This window comes from Eurytemora carolleeae, unplaced genomic scaffold (genome assembly GCF_000591075.1).
Source record: "Eurytemora carolleeae unplaced genomic scaffold, Eaff_2.0 scaffold1498, whole genome shotgun sequence".
Classification (NCBI taxonomy): domain Eukaryota; kingdom Metazoa; phylum Arthropoda; class Copepoda; order Calanoida; family Temoridae; genus Eurytemora; species Eurytemora carolleeae.
Genome location: NW_019397423.1, coordinates 26,495 through 51,207, shown reverse-complemented (window position 1 = coordinate 51,207; position 24,713 = coordinate 26,495). Strand labels below are relative to the sequence as shown.

General features: G+C 34.6%; 1 protein-coding gene across 1 annotated transcript; it reads right to left on the bottom strand.

Moving 5' to 3' along the window:
• Window positions 1-744: 744 nt before the first annotated feature.
• LOC111714207 (chromodomain-helicase-DNA-binding protein Mi-2 homolog) lies at window positions 745-24,034 on the bottom strand. Its single transcript, XM_023489264.1, has 15 exons — window positions 23,918-24,034; window positions 19,976-22,973; window positions 19,281-19,404; window positions 16,152-16,243; window positions 15,464-15,548; window positions 14,692-14,841; window positions 12,322-12,472; window positions 9,220-9,360; window positions 8,869-8,978; window positions 7,354-8,609; window positions 5,903-6,111; window positions 3,883-4,011; window positions 3,424-3,525; window positions 2,766-2,942; window positions 745-1,041 (listed from the first exon to the last, which is right to left on the bottom strand). Exons 1-15 carry the CDS (start codon window positions 23,966-23,968, stop codon window positions 979-981), a joined length of 5,838 nt encoding a protein of 1,945 aa, XP_023345032.1. The 5' UTR covers window positions 23,969-24,034; the 3' UTR covers window positions 745-978.
• Window positions 24,035-24,713: the final 679 nt, after the last annotated feature.

Here is a 24,713-nt window from a genome sequence, read left to right as displayed (position 1 = left end):
AACTCTCATGTTTCGTGAGACACTGTATCTGATGACGAACTGTGCAATCTTATACACAAGATCATTTAAGATGTAACTTTTCATCCAGGGTTTATTTTTTAATTACTTCATTTTTTGTGAAAACTCGAAATTTCCAAACAAAATTTCATGCATTCATTCAATTCTTACTAAACATGACAGTAGCAAGATGACTGACAGGTCATCTGAGGTTAGCGTGCATATCAATAAAATCCCAGTTTCTTTCCCGTCCCAAACAACCTTTTATGTGGTATCCCAATTTTAAATGATTTTATTTTTAACTCTGTTGACGGGTCTAGATTTTGAAAGTACTCTCTCAAACTTCTTCAAATACTTTTAATGTTTTAAAATTAAACAAATCTCTAAAATAATCCTAACTTAAGCTAACCAAGATTGAAACTTAAATAGAAAGATTAAACCTGGCACAAAATGTATCGATGAAGTAAATTCTCTAAGTGCTACTCAGACAGGATTAATAAAATTTTAGAAGAAAGTATTAAACTGTATGGCATCTTAAATGGAAATGAAAGCATCTTGAAACATCATCTAAAACGTATTTAAAAGTATCTTTCTTTTCCAGTCAAACAACTTTAAAAATCAAAGAATTAAGGGAATATAATAATAATTTGTTTTGATAATGGTATAGCAAACATATTAACATTATTTCCATACAACTAGATAACCGTATTAAATAGGACATACTTTACACTTCATAAAAAAATTCTATTGTTTGTTTGTACATGTATTCAGGAAACTACAATATTACAATACAACTATTAGATAGAAGTACACTAAAAGGGGTTGGCTATATACCCCACGGGACATGTTTATGTACGGATTTACAGACCGTGTACAAAATCAGAAGAGTCGTACATTGTACATATTAAGAAAAGGGGGGTGGGATTACCCCCTCCTGTAGTACAATATACAGGGAGGAGTGTGTGAAGATTTAATAATTAATTATTTCTCAGGAGGAACTGTGCCCGGGAAAGCTGCTTGAGGTGGAGTAGCGCTGCTTGAAACCTAAAAATATTTAATTGATCAATTAAATATTCTGGACCAACTGTCATCAAATTATTTATTGTACTTTCGACAAACGGACTTGGATTTTAAGCAATGACCTTATAATCCTAAATAAATGTTTCAATGCTTGAATTTTTTATTGTCTGACCAGGTTTGGTTTAGTTAACATTGATTTTTTTCAATTTTAGGTTCTCAATGAATGGTGGATTGCGCATTTCTTACAAAACCAACAAATTTTCAGAATGAAATACTTCTAAGTTTAACGAAGACGATATTGTTATGTATCGGATATATCTCTCTATAAATGGAGGATCACCTATAATTACAACGTCAGTCTCTGAAAGAAAACCTTAATTTTTATCTAAACTTAAAAGAACTTGGAGGAAAGATGTCAGAAACACATTCTTCGGAAACCAATTAAAAACTACAATAACCTAGTTAAGATGGTTGTTACAGAGCAGTGACGCAAATGGAGATTTTAAGTGATAAATAATAAGCTATTCTTCTTTTGTTAATAAAATAAATTGTTTTCACGAAATCATAGATCCTGTTCATATTTTTAATAATAACAATCCTACAAAATATTCGAGAGAAAAAAAAACTGAAATCATGAATGATGTTTTAGTCAGGGGTGTATATTCTCCCCCCGCCACACCCTTGTGAAAATCATTATTTATCCCCAGGAATTACATAATACATTTTTTGGGGGGAAGTATCAAGATGTATGAAAAACTAGCCATTGATATCTAATTTCATTAAGTTTAGTGGAGTCCTAGTCAGGGGTTACAAATTTCAATGTCAGATTGAAGTCTCTCCCTCCTTCTCCTTCTAAACACCTTATCCCCAAAAATCCCTCCCCCCATTTGGCTAAAAATTTCAAAGAAATCTGAACCAACTGAAAAATTTATTTCGTTGGGGGAAGAGTAATTTTTAAACGAAATGTCCACCCCTGGAGAGTCGAGTTTTATTAAATACGACATCCAGCTCTCTGCATGAATACAAATGGCCCCCGAGAGAAAACATAAATTTTTTTGCAGTTTCTCGTCTGCAAATTTAATACTGCACTTACATTAGTGCATGCTTAAGCAGGCCTTAGTCAAGCCGTTAACAGTTAATTAAATTGCTCACAATATGGAACAGAAATAGACGTTTTAAAAGAAATCAAAATAATTTCAAGTAAGATTGTAAAAGCATATAATTATATATTTTTTGGAGGTTTCTTATTGACATTAGGATTCCGGGGATTTGAAATAATTTTAAAGGAAGGAATATATAAAATGAAGATTTGGAACAGATCAGTTTTTAACGATCCTCAAATTAAAACTGCCCACAGTAAATATCGAGATCAAGCTATCAAGATAATAATCAAAAGGCAATTCATTATTCATTTATTTTTATATTTGACAAAGAAAACTCACTGAATTATCCCTAAACATAATCTATTTTTATATGTCTCACAAAATTCACTAAATTACCCCTAAACATCATCTATTTTTATATGACACACAAAATTCACTAAATTACCTCTAAACATCATCTATTTTTATATTGGACACACAAAATTCACTGAATTACCCCTAAAAATCATCTATTGTGCCCAATTTAACGAAAAAACCAAATAAAAATTCTTGCTTCAAGCAACAAAAGAAAAAATTTCAAGAAGATGGAAAAAAAAATATTTTTCTAAGAAATATAAACCCGTGCAAGACCAGTCAGATATTAACCTGTTGTCCTGGAACTGAATACTGTGGTCTGAACTGTGCAAAGTTGGTTCCGTATGCTCCAGCTAGTTGACCGGACTGGTATCCTCTCGGGAACTGCTGACTGGCAGATATAGCTCCGGAGTCAGGTTGGCCCGCGGCAGAGGTCACAAGACGAGATAGAATAGATCTCTCAGACATCTACAAATATAAAACATTTAATGAATAAATCAAATAAACTTACTGTCGAAAAAATATCCTTGTCTTTCTTACTGAAAATTGACATTTTGAAGGTTTTCCCTACAAATGATTAACGGATTTATAGCAATTATCTCTGAAAAATCAATCAATCATATTATTAGGGATGACCTATGACCCTATCTCGATCCCAACCATGACTTTACTAAGTTGAGATTGAAATAAGGGTTTAATATTCGCCGCTGGAGCTGTAGGTTCTTTTCAGAACAAGTAAACATTTTCTTTGAATCAGATTCGATTTCTTTTTTTTCAAATTAAATTGATTTGAAACTGGTATTACATTAACCGAGCTATGATTTCATTAATCTTACTGAGCCGTTTATTTGACAGAAAGCGTTCAGAAGTAGTTTTTTAAAAGAAAACCATGGATTTGTATTTTGCATGTACAATCATGCAATCAGCGCAAAAAGGCGGGTATTAATACCTGTAATCGTTGAGCAACGGGTGGTATTCTGGCCAGGCTGGCAGGTAGACGGGATACATCACTCTTCATGTCTGACAGTAGTTCCTCCAACTGGTTTAGAACCTGAACAACAAATCATTTATTTTAAGAATTAAAAATTTTTTAAATGGAAAATTTTACAATAAATTAGACTAATCTTACGAAAAAAGGTATTATACAGAATAAAGATAAAACATTTTTCTAAAATCATTTTCCGACCAAAAAAAAATTCTTGTACGAATTCTAAAAAGCTATTTTTCTCGGTAATTAATAATGGCCGACCCAAAAAATTTAATTGTATGGATATATACGACGATTTACCTTGTGCAGTACTACATTGGCTGGTTTGAATTAATTGTATAGATATATACGACGATTTACCTTGTGCAGTACTGCATTGGCTGGTTTGAATTAATTGTATAGATGTATACGACGATTTACCTTGTGCAGTACTGCATTGGCTGGTTTGTTCCCTGCCAGGGATTCTTTGCTCAGATGTTGGTGAGATTCAGCCAAACATTCAACCTCGGCAAACCTAGAGTTCAGAGCCATCGCGGGGTGCGCAGCATCCTAAATTTTAATAACTTAAATATATTATTTTAATTTGTGTAATACTAGCTGAAGCGCTCGGCGTTACCAGTGGCATTTTTTTAAATCGAATTTTTCCAAGAATGTGAAGTTGAAAAAAAATTTCGATTTTTGAAAAAAAAATCCGAACTTGAGAAGAAAAAAATTCGATTTTTAAAGTCAACCTCCGGAGTACTCGATTCCCTCAAAAATGTTCACCCCATTCGGTCCAGCCGTTTGGCCAGCCATACATATATATATGAGCAAAGAGCCTTATTAAATACATGGTTAAGGCTTTCAGGCTTCTACAAATCATTTTATCATTATATGTTACTTTTCAGGTCGATATTTATTCTAAGTTATTGTGAATCTGAATTCAAAATATTCTAAAAATTGGCAAATGTTTGACCAGCTATTACCATTCCCCGGGGTAATTTGAGTTGCCACAAAAAATTAGTCCAAATTGGTCTAGCCGTTTAGAGGGTTTAATAGATACAAACAAACAAGCAAAAAACACAATAAGAGAGTTAAAATCATTTTATATCATTTATTAGTAACAATCAATTTATCATCTTGTCTCGGCTCTTATATTCTTGCTTTGGTCTGTGAAATGTGTTTTCGAAATTTTGAAAATTTGAATTTTAAAATCATTTTAACTTGAGTTACAGTAGTTGAGAAACTTCACAATATATTTCTTGTGGAAAATAAGCCTGGATTCAGTTGCAGTAGTTGAGAAACTTCATAATATATTTCTTGTGGAAAATAAGTCTGGACTGAGGTACAGTAGTTGAGAAACTTCATAATATATTTCTTGTGGAAAATAAGTCTGGACTGAGGTACAGTAGTTGAGAAACTTCACAATATATTTCTTGTGGAAAATAAGTCTGGACTGAGTGAAAATACTTTTCTTTGTTGAATTTAAATCTATTTCCAGTCAATCTATGCGGCTGCGGTTGGTAGGATAAATGTATTTTAGAGTTCTTGTTTTTTTTTAAAGTTTGTTTTTGCTTGTATGAGTATAATTATATATTCAAGTTCAAGTAATTTTAACAAAAAAATTCTTGAAAATTTAAGTTTTTAGCCGACTGATAATCTTTTGCAACAATTGAAAAGACGACATTTTGTAAAAATTTCATTTGACTATTAAGATATGGCAAAGTTTAAAAAAGAAACTTTAAAATCTTGAAAGTTTAAAATCTCTTTTATAATGTAGTAACAACGATACCCCTGAAAAAGCCCCCTGTAGTCCTTACATCGGAGTTTCACACAATGAAGCTAGAAATAAACTCTACAATATATTCAACAATAAAATGTAAATTTTGAGAACAGCGGCGGAATATTCCAGTTTATTATATTCTTAGAACTCAGTAATCCTTGCTCAGTTCAATTTTATTTTCTTGGAAATCTTAAACAAATTTTGTCTTAAGGGACATTTAAGAGATAATGGCCAGATTATGGCGTTATCAACTATTGAAGATGTTTTTAACGAAGCTTTCTCTTGTAATTCTGGATATTATGCCATTTTTCTATGCATATTTACATACTTAAACTATTTTTAGCCAAGATTTAAAAGGTTTTTTATTAATGGCAAAAATTTGAGTGGGCACTTTTACTCTTTTCATAAGGTTTATGGTTGACCATCGCCGGGGTCTTAGATTTTTTTGGTTCACATAAATAAAGGTTTTTCGAATATTGATCAATTGCGTAAAAATCTGGTTTTATGATTTAAGATTTTTTTTTGCTAGAATGGAGCCAAAATTTCAAACTGATTTGTTTAAAAATGACCGATAAAATGTAAACCCCATTATTTAAGTTGATTTCGACTCGAACCCCATTTGGGTAGCGACACCCCAAAATTAGTCCCCCACAATTAGCCCCTTTTGTTAAACTATACCTGAGTAAGGTTCAAGAAAGCAGCTCTTCTCAACTGCTCCTCAATCACTAGTGCCTGCTCCAAGAGTTTAAACCTGCGAGCCAGGAACTTGTTCTTGATCTCCAGGAAGTTGCCTTTACCAACATCCATCTTAAAGGGTTCGTTGATGATAGCAAACCTGGAATCATTCTGGATATCCTGCCATCTTCCATATCCGTGGCAGACAATTCCTTAATTTAAATTTATATTATTTATTGAGTCTGTAAATGTAATTTAAAGAGTATGTGAATGTAATTTTATGGGACTGTAAGAGTAATTTCCAGTGACCCTCCATGCATAGATGGCTCTGTCCAATTCACAACTGAACCCTTGTTTGTTTTGTCTGATCAAGTATGAATTAGATATCAATGTTAAATTTTTCAACTGTTAATTTTGATTTGTGGGTTCTCTGCAAATAAAAAATATTTAAGAAAGAAAATTACAGGTCTATGCTTTTCAATTTTCTCCAAAATTTGAGTTTAATTAAGGGTTAGGGAGAGAGAAACAAGAAGGAAAAAACAGGAAAGGAAAATATTTACGTTTTTAAGTTTTGTTTAACTCTTCATTAAAAAAATAAAAACTTCAAAATTTTATGAAAAACAGTAAAAGAAATAATTGAAGTGCATGAAAAAAAAATCTTAAAGTTTTTGCCTTTTTATTTTGGGGCACCGCTCAATAGTACAACTAATAAAAGGCTCAAATATTTTGACGTACAATCGTAATTTGATAAACTTGTAATTGTTGGAAGAATAGAACGAAGAGGAATGACAGCGTGATATGAATTGAGTAAATAAGTCCGACACTGCAGGATCTAATGGATAAATAACAATTTACTTTAATACAAAGTTAGCTTATATAACCGATTTTTCTCCAACAATAAACTTTATAAGGGGAGGAGGGCAATACAATTGCAGAGAGAAAAGTATGCAAAACTAACATGAAATTCGTAAAGTATACATAATATGTATATGTTGCGTATAGCCGGCCAAACGGCTGGACCGAATAGGCTGAAACTTTTCTTAACATTTTTTACGGGCCCTTCAGCTAGTAAATAATATAAAATAAAGTGTAGTAAACATATCAGTGTTGAAACTCCATATTCAAAATTGTCAAGTTTGTAATTTGTTTCTAAATGAAAATAGGGACAAAAGATATTTTCAAATGAAGATTTTTTTGCCCGAAAATCATGATTTGTTTAGAAAAATCGCCTTATCAAGCCTGAATTAGATTCAAAGTTTTAGTGTTTAAACCTGTTCATTTTTATTTTCTTCAGAGATAATGAAATTATGCTTTCCAAGTCCCTAAAATGACGATATTTTCCATATTATTGGTCAATTTGAGCAAGAGTACCGTTTTAAATCGAGCAGGCACATATTTTAAAATTACAGATCACTTTAAGGATCACCCCCATTTATTGCTTGCCACTAAATTACCTGAGAGTAACCAATAATCATGTCTTCTATGCCAGATCTCGAACTCTCGGCCCGGCACTGCGGCCTTCTCTTCGTTCTGCCAGAGGGTATGCAGTTCCGTGAATCCTCCGTCCGCGATATTGAACATAAATTTGAACTTTTTATCCTCTTCCTCTTCCTTCTCTTCTCTTTCTTTCTCCTTCTTCTCCTCCTTCTCGTCCTTTTTATCTTTCTCTTTCTTCTCATCCTTGTGTTTATCGTCCTCCTCGTCTAAAAGGACAGGCTTGGATTCGTCACCTTCTTTAGCTTCAGTTTCAGCTTTCTCTTCTTTCTCCTTTGGTTTTTCTTCAGCTTTAGTGTCCTTCTCCTTTTCTTCTTTCTTCTCTGTTCCTTTCTCTGCCTTCTCTTCTTTTTCATCTTTACCCTCCTCTACCTTCTTATCATCCTTAGTTTCCTTGATCTCCTCGACCTCTTTATGCTCTTTTACCTCGTCAACCTCCATGACCTCCTCCTTGGTCTCTTCCTTCTTCTCGGGTTGTGGACTACCTCTGGCTGAGCTTGCCGGGGTTCCACTAGGAGTTCCAGTTGCGGGAGTAGATGGAACACTAGGCTTCTCTCCTTCCTTCTTCCTCAACACTAGGTGGGGCATAGAGTGCTTCCCGTTGATCTGCTCGAACTCCTGAACCTTCTTACGGATGAGGGACATGACACCAATTCTCGTGAGAACGTGTTGTCGGGATAATCCCTCACGAGGAACTCCGTCAGCGAAGGTTTCCGTGTTTTCATTTCCAGGTTCGCACAGATGTCTCATGAAGAGAGAAGTGTAAGCTTTAAAACATTTCTCCGACTTACCCCTGAGATCTCGAACTAACCACTGGGAGTTGAACACGTCCTGGGGTGGCATACCGTACCTCATGATCGAGTTGAGGAAGGATTTTCTCTGTCTAGCGTTAAAACCAAGAACCTCAATATTTCCTCCGACTCTAGCGAGCAGGGGAGGAAGGGGACGATCCTTGTCCCTACGACGCTCTCGCTCACGCTCACGTCGTGATTTTCCCTCAGGGTCGTTGTCGTTCTTCTCGTCAAAGTCGTCATCTTCCTTGTCGTCGTCGCTGGGGACACTGAAGTCGGAGTTGTAGTCAGATACGTTCTCCTGCCAGGAACCATCATCACGGACTCCGACCTCTCCTCCATCCCCGTAGTTAACCTGCTTCCTCACACGCTTACCCTTCCCCATACTCCTAGATACATCCTCCTGCTGCTGCTCGTAGTGGTGTCTAAAATATCAATCAATCAATTAATGTAATCATGTAAAAATGGAGTAAATTAACCAACAAATCCGTGAAAGAAATCAACGAAACAATCTGGCAAAACTGTCAATGGTATTTGTGTACTCAAAAGAATCAATACTCATATCTTACTACCAATAATCAAATAACTAAGTAAGAGGTTTACTTCACACAAATAAACTGATGATTCCAAAAGTCACTGATTTAAGAGTTTAGTTAAGTATGAAGATTTAACTCCAAATTATACCTGAGAAGTTTCTCCCAGTATGCTGGATCCGTATTATCCGCCTCCTGTTTCAAGATCTCCACCTCCTCTTCCTCCGCCTCTCCGCCCTCCTTGGTCTGGTAGGTCGCAACCTAAATCAAATAAGTGAAAAATTAATTTATTTTCAAAAAAGTCAGAAAATAGGGGTCTAGATATTTTTAAGAGGTATCCCATCCCCTCATCTCCTTATAGGAAAACATGATGTTTTTTTTCAATCTGTTCAATATTATAAGAACCTTTATGGTAAGTTTGAAATATTGAGATAGTTCAAAGTTAATTGTGTATCTAAGGGGACAGTTCATTAAAAGTTCACAACAGTCCCTATAATATTACCTTGAATGAGGACAGGTATTCGTTAGCCCAGGATTCCTTTTCCTCAATACCCTCCTGGGATCTGTCCAATAGAGCAGCCACAGTTTTATCATCATAGACAATATCATTTCCAGATTCACCGTCCTCATTCATTTCTTCCTCCTAGAATACAGTTTTATCATCATAGACAATATAATTTCCAGATACACCATCCTCATTTATTTCCTCCTCCTAGATACAAGGATACAGTTCATAGTACAGGGATACAGTTCTTGGTACAGGGATACAGTTCATAGTATAGGGATCAGTGCTTAGGATCCATTTAATTTTGATGCGGATCCGGATCCAGGTCATTTCTTGAAGATTTACTAATTTTTTTAACAAAAAATAATTTTCAATTTTTTTCGCTTTTTTATCCTGAAACTAAATGAGGAAATTTTTTCAATTTTTTTCAGAGTTGGGTTTTATGAGTAAAAAAATTTTTTTTTGTAGTTTTTGGTTGATATTTTACCCCTTGGATCCGGATCCGTGGATACGCATATTTTTGCGGATCCGGATCCAGGAAGCCGAAATCTTGCAGATCCAACGGATCAGGATCCTAAGCACTGATAGGGATTTAATTAATAATACAAAGATACAGTTCATAGTACTGGGAACATATAGTTCATAGTAAAGGGATTCAGTTCATAGTACAGGGATACAGTTCATAGTACAGGGATACAGTTCATAATACAGGGATACAGTTCATAGTACAGAGATACCGTTCATAGTAAAGGGATACAGTTCATAGTAAAGGGATACAGTTCATAGTACAGGGATACAGTTCATAGTAAAGGGATACAGTTCATAATACAGGGATACAGTTCATAATACAGGGATACAGTTCATAGTACAGGGATACAGTTCATAGTACAGGGATACAGTTCATACTAAGGGGATTCAGTTCATAGTAAAGGGATACAGTTTATAGTACAGGGATACAGTTCATAGTAAAGGGATACAGTTCATAGTAAAGGGATACAGTTCATAGTACAGGGATACAGTTCATAATACAGGGTTACAGTTCATAGTACAGGGATACAGTTCATAGTAAAGGAATACAGTTCATAGTAAAGGGATACAGTTCTTAGTACAGGGATACAGTTCATAGTACAGGGATACAGTTCATAGAACAGGGATACAGTTTATAGTACAGGGATACAGTTCATAGTAAAAGAATACAGTTCATAGAACAGGGATACAGTTCATAATACAGAGATACAATTAATAGTACAGGGATACAGTTCACAGTACAGAGATACAGTTCCTAGTACAGAGATACAGTTCATAGTACAGGGATACAGTTCATTGTACAGGGATACAGTTCATAGTACAGAGATACACTTTACAGTAGAGATAAATTTCATAATACAGGGATACAGTTCATAGTACAGGGATACAGTTCATAGCACAGGGATACAGTTTACAGCACAGAGATACAGTTTACAGTACAGGGATACAGTTCATAATTCAGAGATACAGTTAGTACAGAGATACTGGTCATAGTACAGGGATACAGTTCATAGTACAGGGATACAGTTAGTACAGAGATACTGTTCATAGTACAGGGATACAGTTCACAGTACAGGGATACAGTTCATAGTACAGGGATACAGTTCATAATACAGAGACTCAGTTCACAGTACAGAGACACAGTTCACAGTACAGGGATACAGTTCATAGTACAGGGATACAGTTCATAGTAGAGAGATACAGTTCATAGTACAGGGATACAGTTTACAGTACAATGTTTTTGTTCAATGACCACGGTAAATTGCATTACAGAAATAGTCCCAATTGGAAGGGAATAAATGTTTTTACATGATGTAGGTTAAATAAAAAATGTTTTTACATGATGTTGGTTAAATAAAAAATGTTTTAACATGATGTTGGTTGAATAAAAAATGTTTAACATGATGTTGGTTGAATAAAAAATGTTTTAACATGATGTTGGTGGAATAAAAAATGTTTAACATGATGCTGGTTGAATAAAAAATTTTTTTACATGATGTTGGTTGAAAAAAAAATGTTTTTACATGATGTTGGTTGAATATATTTTGAAAATATTTTTAAAAAGCTTGGAACCTTTGAAAGATCTCATAACTATCAACTTGACATTCTCAAAATGTACTCATTACAGTATTTACCATCAAGCTCTCTTCTTAAGATGTGGAATGTGCCTCTTGACTTAAAAAGAAGCAACTCTCTAAGTATATTTAAAAATAGACTACTAAATTCTCTTTTTGAAAATTATAGGACAATGTGTTATAAACCGAATTGNGTTGAATAAAAAATGTTTAACATGATGCTGGTTGAATAAAAAATGTTTAACATGATGTTGGTTGAATAAAAAATGTTTAACATGATGCTGGTTGAATAAAAAATGTTTAACATGATGTTGGTTGAATAAAAAATGTTTAACATGATGTTGGTTGAATAAAAAATGTTTAACATGATGCTGGTTGAATAAAAAATGTTTAACATGATGCTGGTTGAATAAAAAATGTTTTGAATAACTAAAATTTTCCCCTAATATCCAAACAATAATATTTTCTCCGACAATTTTATGTTTCCGACATTTCAATTAAGTTCCGATTATGTTCATTTCTTAATATTTCCGCGTCAATTCTTCAAACCCGTGCACACAACATACAGTGTTACAAAACATGTATTTTGTTAACGCATTTTATTGTTTTAAGTTCTTTCGTCAAAAGCAAGCACGATTTGGATTCCCTAATTCTCTCTACTCTGTTTAACTTTTTGAAAACTCTTAATTTTAAATTATTGTGAAATAAGCTAGATCAAGTTTTAAACAACCAGAATGCAAATATTTAAGGTAGTTTGAGGCGAGTTATCAGTTCCATATACGTTATTTTCTGCAGGGGTGTATATATTCCAGAGAAATAAGGAAAAAAAGATGAGGTTTGTTTTTGAATGAATGATTTGGGGAAATAAATTATTTATAAGGGGAAAACAAGTGAATTTATATGAGTAAAGTTTCAAAAAGGATGAAAAACTATTGATGTACAATTTTTCTTTCCCCCCCCCCCTTTTCATCAAAAATCCTTCCCTTCCCTTTTTTACCTTGAAAAGCTCCTCTGTTCCGAACTTGAGAATATCGTCGATTTCCTTTTTGCTGAGGTTAGATTTGCCGCCCATATTAGGCTGGACCACCAGATGGGTCAACATCATCTTCTTCTTCGCTACCTGGGTCACCCGCTCCTCTACAGTATTTCTAAACAATTTAACATTTTTGAAAGTGCACCAATGAAATCAGAAAAATCCACGAAAATTTGTTTATTGCTGAGTACGATAAAAAGAGATGATTTCCAAACCAACATTTTAAAAAGCTAGAATTGTTACTAGAAAAGTAGCGCCCTATAAGCCCAGTATTAAAATATTTACAATAAATTTCCATGAAATTTGGAAAGGTCCGGTTTATTTTTATGAGTAAATTCATTGTTCAAAACTACATTTTTTTGCTGTTACTTGGTCCTCCAAGCCTACATGGATTAAAAACGTTAGTACAATTTTTTTTTCTTAAAAAAGGCAAATTTAACTTTTTACAGTCATGAATAAAACTGATAGGTCGCCTCAAACGTAAAATTTTTATTCCTAATATCTATGCATGCTAATGTCTTAAACCTTTGTTTATTCAAACCAACCTCAACTTTGTTAACAAACAGACTTCATTGTTAGTAAAATCAAACGTTTACGATTTACGACATCAGGTGGCAAAGATATAGGAATTAGAAAATTTGAGTAGAGTAATAAGTACCTTTCACAACTGAGAGGTATATTATACTTTGCGTTAATTATATTGTTGAGATAAATAAATTGCTTTAGGGAAAGAAGTTAATATTTTAAATTTAAAGAAGAGAAATTATGATACAAAACTTTTTAAAAAACCATGAAAATTGAAAGCATTTTCCCCCTTTTTTAAAGATCAATTTTTCTATCAATAATTAACCAAGGTTTTTATTTTCATTAAATAATAAATATTTCCATTGTCTCCTAAATGGAAGAAGTGAAAAATTTAACCTAACAAGGAGAAAATAATAAGAGATAGTGGCGCGGAGACGTACACCAAATATATGGGAATCTAACTGTCACTTTCAACAAGATACATTTATTTTTGAAAACCCAACAACTAATCTTTAGAACAAAAATGTCCACCTCTTAGCGTGCTTCCTCTGTATGTACAAAATCTTAACCTTAAATCTCTTAACGTACAAGCTCTTAACATACAACCTCTTAACGTACAACATCGTAACGTACAACATCGTAACGTACAACCTCTTAAAGTACAACATCTTAACGTACAACCTCTTAAAATATAACATCCTTAAGTACAAAATCAAATGTACAACATCGTACAAACTATAACGTGCAACAAATAGCTTGAAACATCTTAACGTACAACTTCTTTACGTACAACCACTTAACTTACAACCTCTTCTTAACTTCTAAACTTTACTACAATCTCTATCTTTATCTGTGCTTTACCCTAACAATGGTTATGCGAATGAAGATTGAAATGAAGGGGGGGGGGGTGAGGATGGGCAGAGATGGAGGATATTGGATCAAAATCTATTCTTCTAAACTTGTGAAGAAGATAAATGGTTCCCATATCTATTCATTCTCATCCAATCTATTAGTTTTCTACAAGAGAAGAATGGTGCAATAAAACACTGTAACCAGAGGAAATATCCAAATGATATGAAAATACAATTAAATCCCACAAGATGGTGTTTTCTCTAGTCATTTTTACTCAAATTATGTTCTTCAAAAAATAATTCCAACAGAAATTTTTAATTGTTTTTTTTTTTTAATGTTAATTGAACTGAAAAAAATACAGTTTGAGCACTCTAGTTAGTGGCTACGATATGAAGGGCCGATGGCTGTGGCTAGGATGCAAAAAGTATTCGAGAGCTGTGGCTGGGAATGTTAAGGGACCGAGCCCAGCGGCTTGGATAAGATCAGGAACCGAAATCTCCAATTTGGATGAACTAAGGAACCAGCCCAACGGCTTGAGATCAGGAACCGAAATCTCCAATTTGGATAAACTAAGGAACCAGGCCCAACGGCTTGAGATCAGGAACCGAAATCTCCAGTTTGGATAAATTAAGGAACCAGGCCCAACGGCTTGAGATCAGGAACCGAATTCTCCAGTTTGGATAAACTAAGGGACCAGGCCCAACGGCTTGAGATCAGGAACCGAAACCTCCAGTCTGGAGAAACAAAGGGACCAGGCCCAACGGCTTGAGATCAGGAACCGAAATCTCCAGTCTGGATAAACTAAGGGACCAGGCCCAAGCAACGGCTTGAGATCAGGAACCGAAACCTCCAGTCTGGAAAAACTAATTGATCGAGTGCACTGGGAATGAAAAATAAGGGACCGAGCGCAGCGGCAAAGAAATAAGAAAAGATCAAAATTAAGACTAACTATTTTACCTTGTGACGAATCTATAGATCATGACTTTACTCGTCTGTCCAATCCTATGAGCCCTGCTGAAAGCCTGGATATCATTGTGAGGATTCCAATCAGAATCATAAATGATTACAGTGTCTGCAGTAGCCAGGTTAATACCTAAACCTCCAGCCCTAAAAAAATTAAACAATTTGATGCTATGGAATATATTTCATATTTCATGATCCTCACATCTTTGTAACCTGATGTTGAGATTTAGAACCTTTTTTATTCTGAACTATTTCAGTTAGATCTACCAGAATTCGTAGTTATGATTATTCAAGGTATACAACACAGGTTACAAAGATTAAAGGGATAGGAAATATAAATTTAGACAATTTAATAATTCTAGGCTTTTAAGGCGCTTCAGAAATATTTGCGCATTTTCAAAATATTACAACCCCCCCCCCCCCAATTCACAATTAACCATCTAGATTTTATTAGATTTAGCTCTGTAGAGATAATTTAAAGCAAATTTTCTGCTAGCTTTAAATTTAATTAAACGAGTGCCGGGTGCCCCACCATGAATATTTATAAGCTTGCCAAATTTCCCACCAACCTCAGAGAAAACTTTGCATGAGGGGTGATTTTTTTCTTGAGGGGTATAGGGTTGAACTACTTTTATCAAAAATAAAGGTCCTTAACCCCCCCCCCCCCCCCGTTCTAAAACCTATACAAACTATAACACAGTATTAATCTACTAAAATTGAATAAAGGTATTGGACTGTTTCTCTGGATAAATAAAAATGTTTTCACCTTGTAGAAAGAAGGAAACACATTTGCTCCGCATCAGGTTGATTGAACCTATCTATAGCATCCTGTCTCAGGGTTCCAGTTATACCTAGACAAGGAAATTATATAAAGGGATGTGTCTGTGAAAAGTGCCCTTTTGAAAGCTTTGTCTGATCAATAATGCACGATATAAAACATTTTCTATCTAAAAATTGATTATTTATAATAGTAATTTCTATCAAAATGGATGTATGCATTTCTGTTACAGGATCAGTAAGATTTCGTCTAGGTTCATTTTCGTAGTGTACTTTGTCTAAGTAACATTTAGTTATAGATAACATAATGACTAGGTAACATTTCTTACAGGTAACAGGTTACTTGGGTAATTTTTTGGTATAAATATTAAAAAAAACCATCAAAAATAAGCTATATTTAATAAGTTATTGAACATATTTCTTCTTTTTTTACCAAATTATTATTCATCAGATTAACCAGATAGGATGCCAAACTGTTAAATAGTTGATAGTCTTGATGATAATTTTCATCAACTACGGCATCCTTACCCTGACGAGTGAACACACTTAGTAAGTCTTATCAGAGAGATATGGTTTTGAAAATGTTGTAATTTGGCGGATTTTCTTTATCATGGTGCGTAGATTTCTCTGCAAACTCCACTCCACTCTTATATGACTAATTGTATACGAAAACTTACCTCCGTCAATTCTCTCGTACTTGATTCCAATACCATCCAAGAAGTCCTCCAACAGATCTAACATCTTCGTCATCTGGGAGAAAATCAAAACCCTAGGAGAAAATATCAAATTAAAATCAGATACGTGTCACCCCTCAGTCACGCGTGTGCACACGTGCAGTTTAATGACAGCTTAGACCTGATTTCTACGGAATGATGGTTCAATTTTCTAATATTTAGGGGTTTGGAAAAAACTCGGATTTTTTTTTTAAAACCAGCCCAGTGATTTTATTGGACTTTAATGTTTTTTTTTGGTTTTTTTTAGGGGTTTTTCATTTGAAAGTAGTACAAACCTACTAAAACTCGTACTAATTCATAATACAAAGACTGTTAAAGCAATAGGTGAACTTTTAGTTATGAAAAATAATAATATTGTTGTGATAATAAATTATAATCATATATAAATTCTATTCAAATACAATAATATCACCTCCCTTCTTCATAGGGGGAATACTTCAATTTTTTATATTATAGTTCTATAAATTTCAGACTATTTATTTTCTCACTTGATATATATAGTTCTGATTGGGGGTGGGGTTACTCATATTAATCTGTAGATATTGCTCAAGGAAGACCACTGTTGTATTTGTCTGGTCTAAAACCAGAAAACGTCTTGAAGTATTGAGTGAAATGATTAATTCAATATTTTTTTATTTGAAATAACTCAATATTCGAACAATATTTATTTTGTGAACATCATTAGTTTAAGTTTTAGAAAATGAATAAATGTGTCAGTTTTAGTTCTGTAAACTCTTAAAAATCATTACAGTTGATAGTGGACCTTATCTCTAAGAGTTTATCATTATATGAGTGAAGAAACGTAAAAATTGGAATTTTTAACCCCCCCCCAAAAAACCTTAAAAAGCCCACTTACAAGTAAGCTTTTTTAAAACCACAATTTAAAATAATTAATTTTTCAAAGCAAATCATACACAATGCAAATCTCATTCATAATTGATCCAACAAAGCTTTATAGAAGTGATTAAGATCCGGATTCGGTGGATCCGCAAGATTTTGACTTCCTGGATCCGGATCCACAAAAATATGCGGATCCACGGAACCGGATCCAAGGGGTAAAATATCAACCAAAAACTGCAAAAAACTTATTTACTCCTAAAACCAAATTCTTAACTTTTGAAAAAAAGAGATTGTAAAATTTCCTCATTTCTGAATGGCTCATCAAGTTTTAGGATAAAAATATGCGAAAAAAATAAAACAAAAAATTCAGTAAATCTTAAAGAAATGACCTGGATCCGGATCCACCTCAAAATTAAATGGATCCTAAGCGCTGTTTTATAGAATATAGGGTAACCTTGTAAATCGGATATCGGTAATCGGTAAAAGAGAATATAGGATGATACCGTATTGTGATCAATTGATAAGTTATTAATTCTACTCAAAAATCCTTCTGTAAAATAAATTGATATCAAACCGTTCTCCTGCCACAACTAAATCACATGTCTAAAATCTAGTACAGTCAAGCGATTTTACATTAATCCACCATCATCATATTTCAATTTATAAGTTAGAAACAGTGCTTAGGATCCATTCAATTTTGATGCGGATCCGGATCCTGGATCCGCACTGGAAAAAATGGATCCGGATCCGGATCCAGGTCATTTCTTTATGATTTACTAAATTTCTTGACAAAAAAAATTTCAAATTTTTAGGTTTTATTTTTTTCGCTTATTTTTATCCTAAAACTTGATGAACCATTTAGAAATGAGGAAATTTGTATAATCTCTCTTTTTTTAAAAGTTCAGATTTGGGGTTTTGGAAAGCTTTTTTTTGCAGTGTTTGGTTGATATTTTACCCCTTGGATTCGGATCCGTGGATCCGCATATTTTTGCGGATCCGGATCCAGGAAGCCAAAATCTTGCGGATCCAACGGATCCGGTCCTAAGCACTGGTTAGAAAGTAGCTTAAACCTTAAACTGTACTTAAAATTCAAGGATTGTACAATACATGTACGAACGTATTGTAAAAAACATGTAAAAAATATGTTTTGAAAAACAAGTCTCTCATCCAATCTTCTTATTTTCTATTTTGAGAAGGTCTGTACTTAGAACTAATCATGAGAATAGATTGCTTGCTCAGAAGTAGGTCTGGGAAAACTTAAATCTAATTTTCGAAATAATAAAAAATTTCCAAAATTCGATACAAAAATATTAACTTTTAATCAATTACTGACGGAGTAATGTTGTTTTTTTAAAAATCCACGAAATTTTCGTCGGTTTTTTAAAATAATGAATTCCGAACAAAAAATAGCCGTGGTGGAAGGGGTGGTTAGGAAGTTAGATGGTTATTGTTAACCATTCAAAGTAAATGTAAATTCTTTCATAAACATAAACACGTAAAAAAACAATTTTATTTTTTTCATTTTTATTTTTTATTCTTACGTGAACTATCTTTTAAGATTAGTAGTTTTTTTGAGTGTAAGCAAAAAAAACTTTCATTAGATGGCTGTTAAATATTTAATTATCAAATTGAAATATTGATATTGACTAAAAACCCTTTAAAAAATCGTGAAGGAATAGTTAAAACGAAGAAATTAAAAAAATAATGTGCACAGCCATAATAACAAGTAAACTTAAGATTTGAAAAGAAACTGAAAAATTGGACATCAGCTTTTTCGGATACTTTTTACTAAAAAATTAATTTTATCCAATTTTGGGAAAACTTGTATTCCGCATTTTTACTCGCAATTTTTTATCTCGGGTATAGAAGTTATTTTTAACGAGGCAAATAAGTAACATTTTATGCCTGGCTCCTCATATTTCGCGGATTTTCATAAAAAAAAATGCGCACATTTTTCAGATTGAATAAATTTATATATCCAACCACCTTGTGTTATCATTTATGACAATAAGTTTTGTGATTTTTACTAATTTGTTTGTTTTTGGTTTAAATTCAAGTTTAAACAAACAAACAAACGTAAAAATTCTGACAAAAAAAACGTATTATACCGCTAAATAACACAAAGCAGTTACATGAATAGATATATTTTCTCCAATAACATGTACATTAGTATTGAAAATAAAAATCTTTAAACAAACTTTTCTTAAATGTGTAAATTTTTCTGTTAATTACCTGTGTCCGTCTTCCTTTAACTTCTTCAACATTTTCTGGAGAAGAACTAATTTTCCGCAGGATTTGGTCATCGCGTTAATTTCGAATAGTCCGTTAGGGGCTAGAGGGGCTTCTTCAGCCGGACCTGAACCATACAAGGATTGATTTCATACAGTGTAAATTTAAAACTAAAAATACATAAATAATGGGACTGTAAGCGTAATTTCAAGTGATCCTCCATGTAAAGCTGGTATTGACAGATTCACAAGTATGAATTACCATTCTAAAACTTATAATTTTGAAAACTGATTATTTTTAATTGTGGGTCTTTACAAACCGACTTGCAGAGGGAAAAAAATCAGGAAATATCAGAAATTAACACTTTTAACCTAGGAAGCGACAGTATTTTCCACATAAAGGTTTTATGGGTACCGTTGTGAATCGTGCATTGCATGGAAGGTCACTAAAAAATGCGCTTACTATATTAATTGTTTTTCAAAAGAAATTAATAAGAAATTATGAATGTATAGGCTTATTATGTTGTGTAATGTCCCCACTACCCACTACCCCTTCAGGACTTGCATTTTACTTAAATAAATGCTCTGTTTTTTTGAATGAGGGGAAAATTTTTTTATTGAGTTCGAATAATAAAATTCGTTAATGAGTCTAATTTTGGTTTCAATAAAATAGTTTTGTAAAACCTTTATAAAATGTACCTGGAAGAAGATAAGGATGGTTCGCGCATTTCTTGAGTTCCATCATGACATTGAGTAGCGACACTTGAGCTCCACCCTTGGCGTTCAACGCTTCGAAGTTTCTCGTTAAGATATTCTTGTATACCTTCTTCTGCGCAGGCGCAAGATTGGTTCTCACGATAAACTCGGACTTAGAGGGCATACTCTTCAGTACATCAGCCTTCAGTCTTCTCAACATGTGGGGTCCAAGCAGCTCATGCAGCTTACGAACCTGTTCTTCTTTAGCAATATCTTCAAAGGAAGACTGGAACTGGGTTAAATCATTAAACTTGCTCGGAGTCAAGAAGTTAAGAAGATAGAACAGTTCTTCTAGATTGTTCTGTAGCGGTGTACCGGTAAGCAACATCTTGTAGTTGAGTTGGTAGGAGGCAAGGATTCTGAAGAACTTTGACTGGTTGTTCTTGAGCCTGTGAGCCTCGTCGACGACAAGCACCTCCCACTGGAGGGAGCCTAGGCAGGCAGCATCAATAGATATACACTCGTAGGAGGTGAGAAGCACATGGAATTTCACGGTGCTCGATCGAATCTTAGACGCCTTGTCAGATTTCCTTACTGCACCCTCTTCAAAGGAAAGCTCATGATCTCTGATCACTGAACGAGATTCTTTATCTCCTACATAGGAGACAACATAGAACTCAGGAGCCCAGAGAGCAAACTCTCTCTCCCAATTAATCAGTGTTGAGAGGGGGACAGCGATCAAGAAAGGGCCCCGACAATGCCCCTCCTTATACAAGGAGTAAAGGAAGGTAATGGTTTGAATGGTTTTCCCTAGACCCATCTCGTCGGCCAGGATAATGTCTGTATTCATGTGCCAGGAGTGACGGGCCCAGGATATACCTTCAAGCTGGTAAGGATGAAGGGCAAGATCCTTTGGAAGCCATTTGCACATTGAGTTATCCTTGTACTTGACATCAAGGTTGGTTGTAGGTTTCTCTGGGGGAGGATTGTATTTTCTTACTCTGTCTTCCTCGTCCGCCTCACCCTTCTTCTTCTTCTTCTTCTTTCTGGAACCTTCAACTCCGCAGACGTACTTGAGATCTTCATAGTTCTGAATCATCTGCTGGAGTTCAGGGATATCTTCATCCTCATCCTCCCAGGTGGATTCAGCGTAGTTGAGATCTATCCATTTGATGAGATACTGGACTGTTCCATCCTTGAGAATTCTTTTGTTTAGAACCCTATTGATCTGTAGCCAGGTGGGACGGATACCATATCTGTAAAATCTCTCGTAGAGTTTCAATGGATCGTCAGTTTTATGATGCTTCAGTCGTCTTGTCATTCCTTCATCATTCTCACCCTCTTCGTCAAACCGTTGAGGTTCGTCCATATCGTTCTTACGCAAATACATTCTGTGAGTTTGCGCATGGAAAACATCCAACTGTATCTCCTGGATCCAAGAACAGTGCCAGTATGACATGTCTTTCCACTTGATAAAGAATTCTCTAGTAGCGTCTTTAGGAATTCTCTTGCGCCTTCTCTTCTTTTTTCCTTCCGCTGCTTCCTTCTTCTCTTCTTCTTCCTCCTTCTCCTCATCCATACCCTTCCATCTCCAGGTTAAGATTTTCTCAACCTTGCCTGGTAATGGTTCACAAGCGCATCTATGACAGGTCCATTCTCCATCTGGAATCTCTTCTAGAGGTGGCTCAACACACCTGAGATGGTAGGAGTTGGGACAGGAGTCACAGCAGAGTAGTTCTCCTCCCTCCTTGCAGCTCCTACAGAACTCCATATGCTCATCATCCTCGGATTCTTCAACATTGGCAGGTCCGTTCTTCTCACAATGAGGGCAGCTCCATTTACCCTCAGGAGCCTCTTCCAACTCAGGGTCCAGACAACACAGATGGAATGCTTTGGGACAGGTGTCACATAGGATGATTTCTCCGCCCTGCTGACAAACATCGCAGAATTCTTGATGCTCGGATTCATCGTTCGCAAAATCCTTCTTCTTCTTCCCCTTCTTCTTGTTCTTGTTTCCGATCTTCATCTTTGCCTTACCTTTGGGTTTCTTCTTCTCTGCAGTGACCTGAACCTCTTCATCTCCCATAGCAGTTTCAGCTTCCTTTAGCATCTCTTCAAACTCCTCGTCAGAGTCTTTAGCCCCTCCTCCTTCTTCTTCCTCGTCACTGTCATTCTTCTTCTTGCGCCCTCCCAGTTTTATCTTAAGCTTGGGAACAGACTTCTTGCCTTTACCCTTCTTGGCTGAGGCGGATACTCGTCCTCGGCTCTTCCGCCTACCGCCCTCGTCAGAATCTTCATCTTCCTCGAACTCGAAATCATCGTCATCTTTCTTCTTCTTGGTTCTAGATCCACGACCTCTTCTACCTCTATTACTCAATGGAAGATCTTCATCTTCTCCTTCTTCTCCCTCCTCCTCTTCTTCATCCTCCTCCTCTTGTTCCTGATCTACATCCTTCTCTTGTTCATCACCTTCCTCTTCCGCCTCCTCTTCTTGTTCTCCGGCAGGACCGGAAGCTACAAATTCTCTCCATTTAGCTCCGACCAACATCATGAGCTTGGCGACAGGAACCTTGGGGTTCTCCGTCTGTATCCTGGTCCTGTAGGTTTGCTGAAACAGTTTATATGTTGTTAGATTACTATAGTCAGCTTCACTATACTCAAGATCAACATCGTTCAATCCATACTGTTCACACAACTGCTGAACTGTTGGCATTGACTGCTCAGGGCTTGGATCCTTAGGAGTCGGAGCTTCAATAGTTTTGGACTTACGTCCTCGTTTGCTTGGTTTAGGAGTAGACTCCTCCTCAGGTTCTGCTTCCTCTTCAGGTTCAGATAAATCACTGTCAGCCTTCTTCCTCTTCTTTTTCTTCTTCCCTTTTCCTCCTTCCTTCTGCTTCCTCTTCTTTCCTCTCTTCTTCTTCTTACTTGAACCTCCTCCTCCTCCTCCATAATCAGAATCTTCTTCTCCGTCCTTAGCTCCGTCATCTTCGGATTCTACAACCTAAAAAGGAATACATCTTACATTTTTTCCAAATTTTTTTCGATTTTAATGTCTGAAAAATTATCCAAAGAAAAAAAACTTTTTACATCAAAATTTAGTTATTTAATAATAACATTTTAATGTGCTCCGTTGATGAATACAATTAGTAAGAGGATAGCAGCTGAATAAAAGTATTCACGTACAGGGTGTCCCACAAAACATGACAGTAGCAAGACGAGTTGAAGGACGTCTTTTATCTTTAAATAATTAGCTATATAAATCCGTAGACCCAACTTTAGAAGTAAAATTCTGGAGTAATAATAAAAAAAACCTAGTCTTGGCATTGGGGGCGGAGGGGTCAAAAAATAGTTTCTAGGAAATAACCAAGATAAACGAAAGGAATTACACCCCCAACACCTATTAAAACAAGTGTTGACAAAAAACTACAGAAGGTTTTTGAATATGATTATAATTGATCAATACTTCTTCTTCTTCAAACTTTTATAAAAAAAAATATGTATCAATATCGTTTAAAAAATGGGATAAACAAAAAATCACAAGGTTCACAAATGGCTTTTCGTTAAATACTCTACTTGATCAGGAATATATATTTGAGATCATTAACATCGATAGCTCTGTTATGGAAGACATGTTGTTTAGTATATTGATAATAAAATTTGCATTTGTAAAGTACTTTACGTACATTACTATTAAATACAAGAGAAAAAACAAAATGAAAATAAAAATATCAAAAATAATAATGTGCATCCGTTTATAATCTCCTTTCTTCTAAGGGAATTGCAAAAAAATCAATCTTGGAAATTTGAAGGGAAATACAACAAAATCAAACTTGTAAATATTGGAACTCCATATTTGTTCAGAGATTCAGTTTAATCTGAAAAGATATAGACTATTGTTAAAATTCAAAATGGCTGAACTTTTAAAAATCTTGATTAATAAATTACCTCTTCTTGTTCTTCTCCTGACCCTGCCTCTAATTCATCATCACTACCCATCCTTAGGATTTATATATATATCTACAACTTAATATTTTACTATTTAGATCTGAAAAATATTCATGTAATATTAGGTCTAATTTTAAAACCCTAACAGATAATAGTTAATTAATTGTTTTAATAAATAAATAAATATCAATTAAATATCAGTCAAAATAATAAATATCACAATTTTTCGTGTTTCATTCGTTATTATTCACAATAAAATAAAAGTTGCGTACATTTCAAGGAATAACAAACACATATTTATATTTATACGAATTGACGCGGGTTTGTTTAGTGTATAATATAAGCGCTCAGTTTTTTATTTCTTTGGCGAGAACCTTGTATACGCCGGGTCCGGTCCTTGGCAATATTTATACTCGGAGCTAACCAAACCTCTAGTTCTATAAGGTTGGAGGAGCCGTTTACGCAAATTTTACAAGATTAAAACGAATATTTACAATAAAGGTCGTCTCTCCTACAGAACGTTTAAATGGAAAGATTCGATGATATACAGGGTTTCCCGAGGGTGGATTCTCATTTGAAAGCTACTCCCGTTTGAACTACTGTTCGAATTCGAACTATTGTTTGTTTGAACTATTGTTCATTTGAACTACTGACATAACGTTTCCGACCAAAAAATATATTAACTCTAAATCAATTGGTTGTCAACTTATTTAAGTAAGAATTTTAAATTGACGATTTAAAAAGTAAGCGGTGTACACTTTAGACTTTACTACACTTTACAATTTACCTTTGCATC

What these genes read in the sequence shown, in the direction of transcription:
- LOC111714207 (XM_023489264.1), bottom strand. Translation starts at nt 23,968, where the DNA reads ATGGGTAGTGATGATGAATTAGAGGCAGGGTCAGGAGAAGAACAAGAA. An exon ending in TGTTTCCTTCTTTCTACAAG is followed by an intron (nt 14,842 to 15,463) that starts GTGAAAACATTT and finishes TAATTTTTTTAG; the next exon opens with GGCTGGAGGTTTAGGTATTA. An exon ending in CCAATGCAGTACTGCACAAG is followed by an intron (nt 3,526 to 3,882) that starts GTAAATCGTCGT and finishes TTTGTTGTTCAG; the next exon opens with GTTCTAAACCAGTTGGAGGA.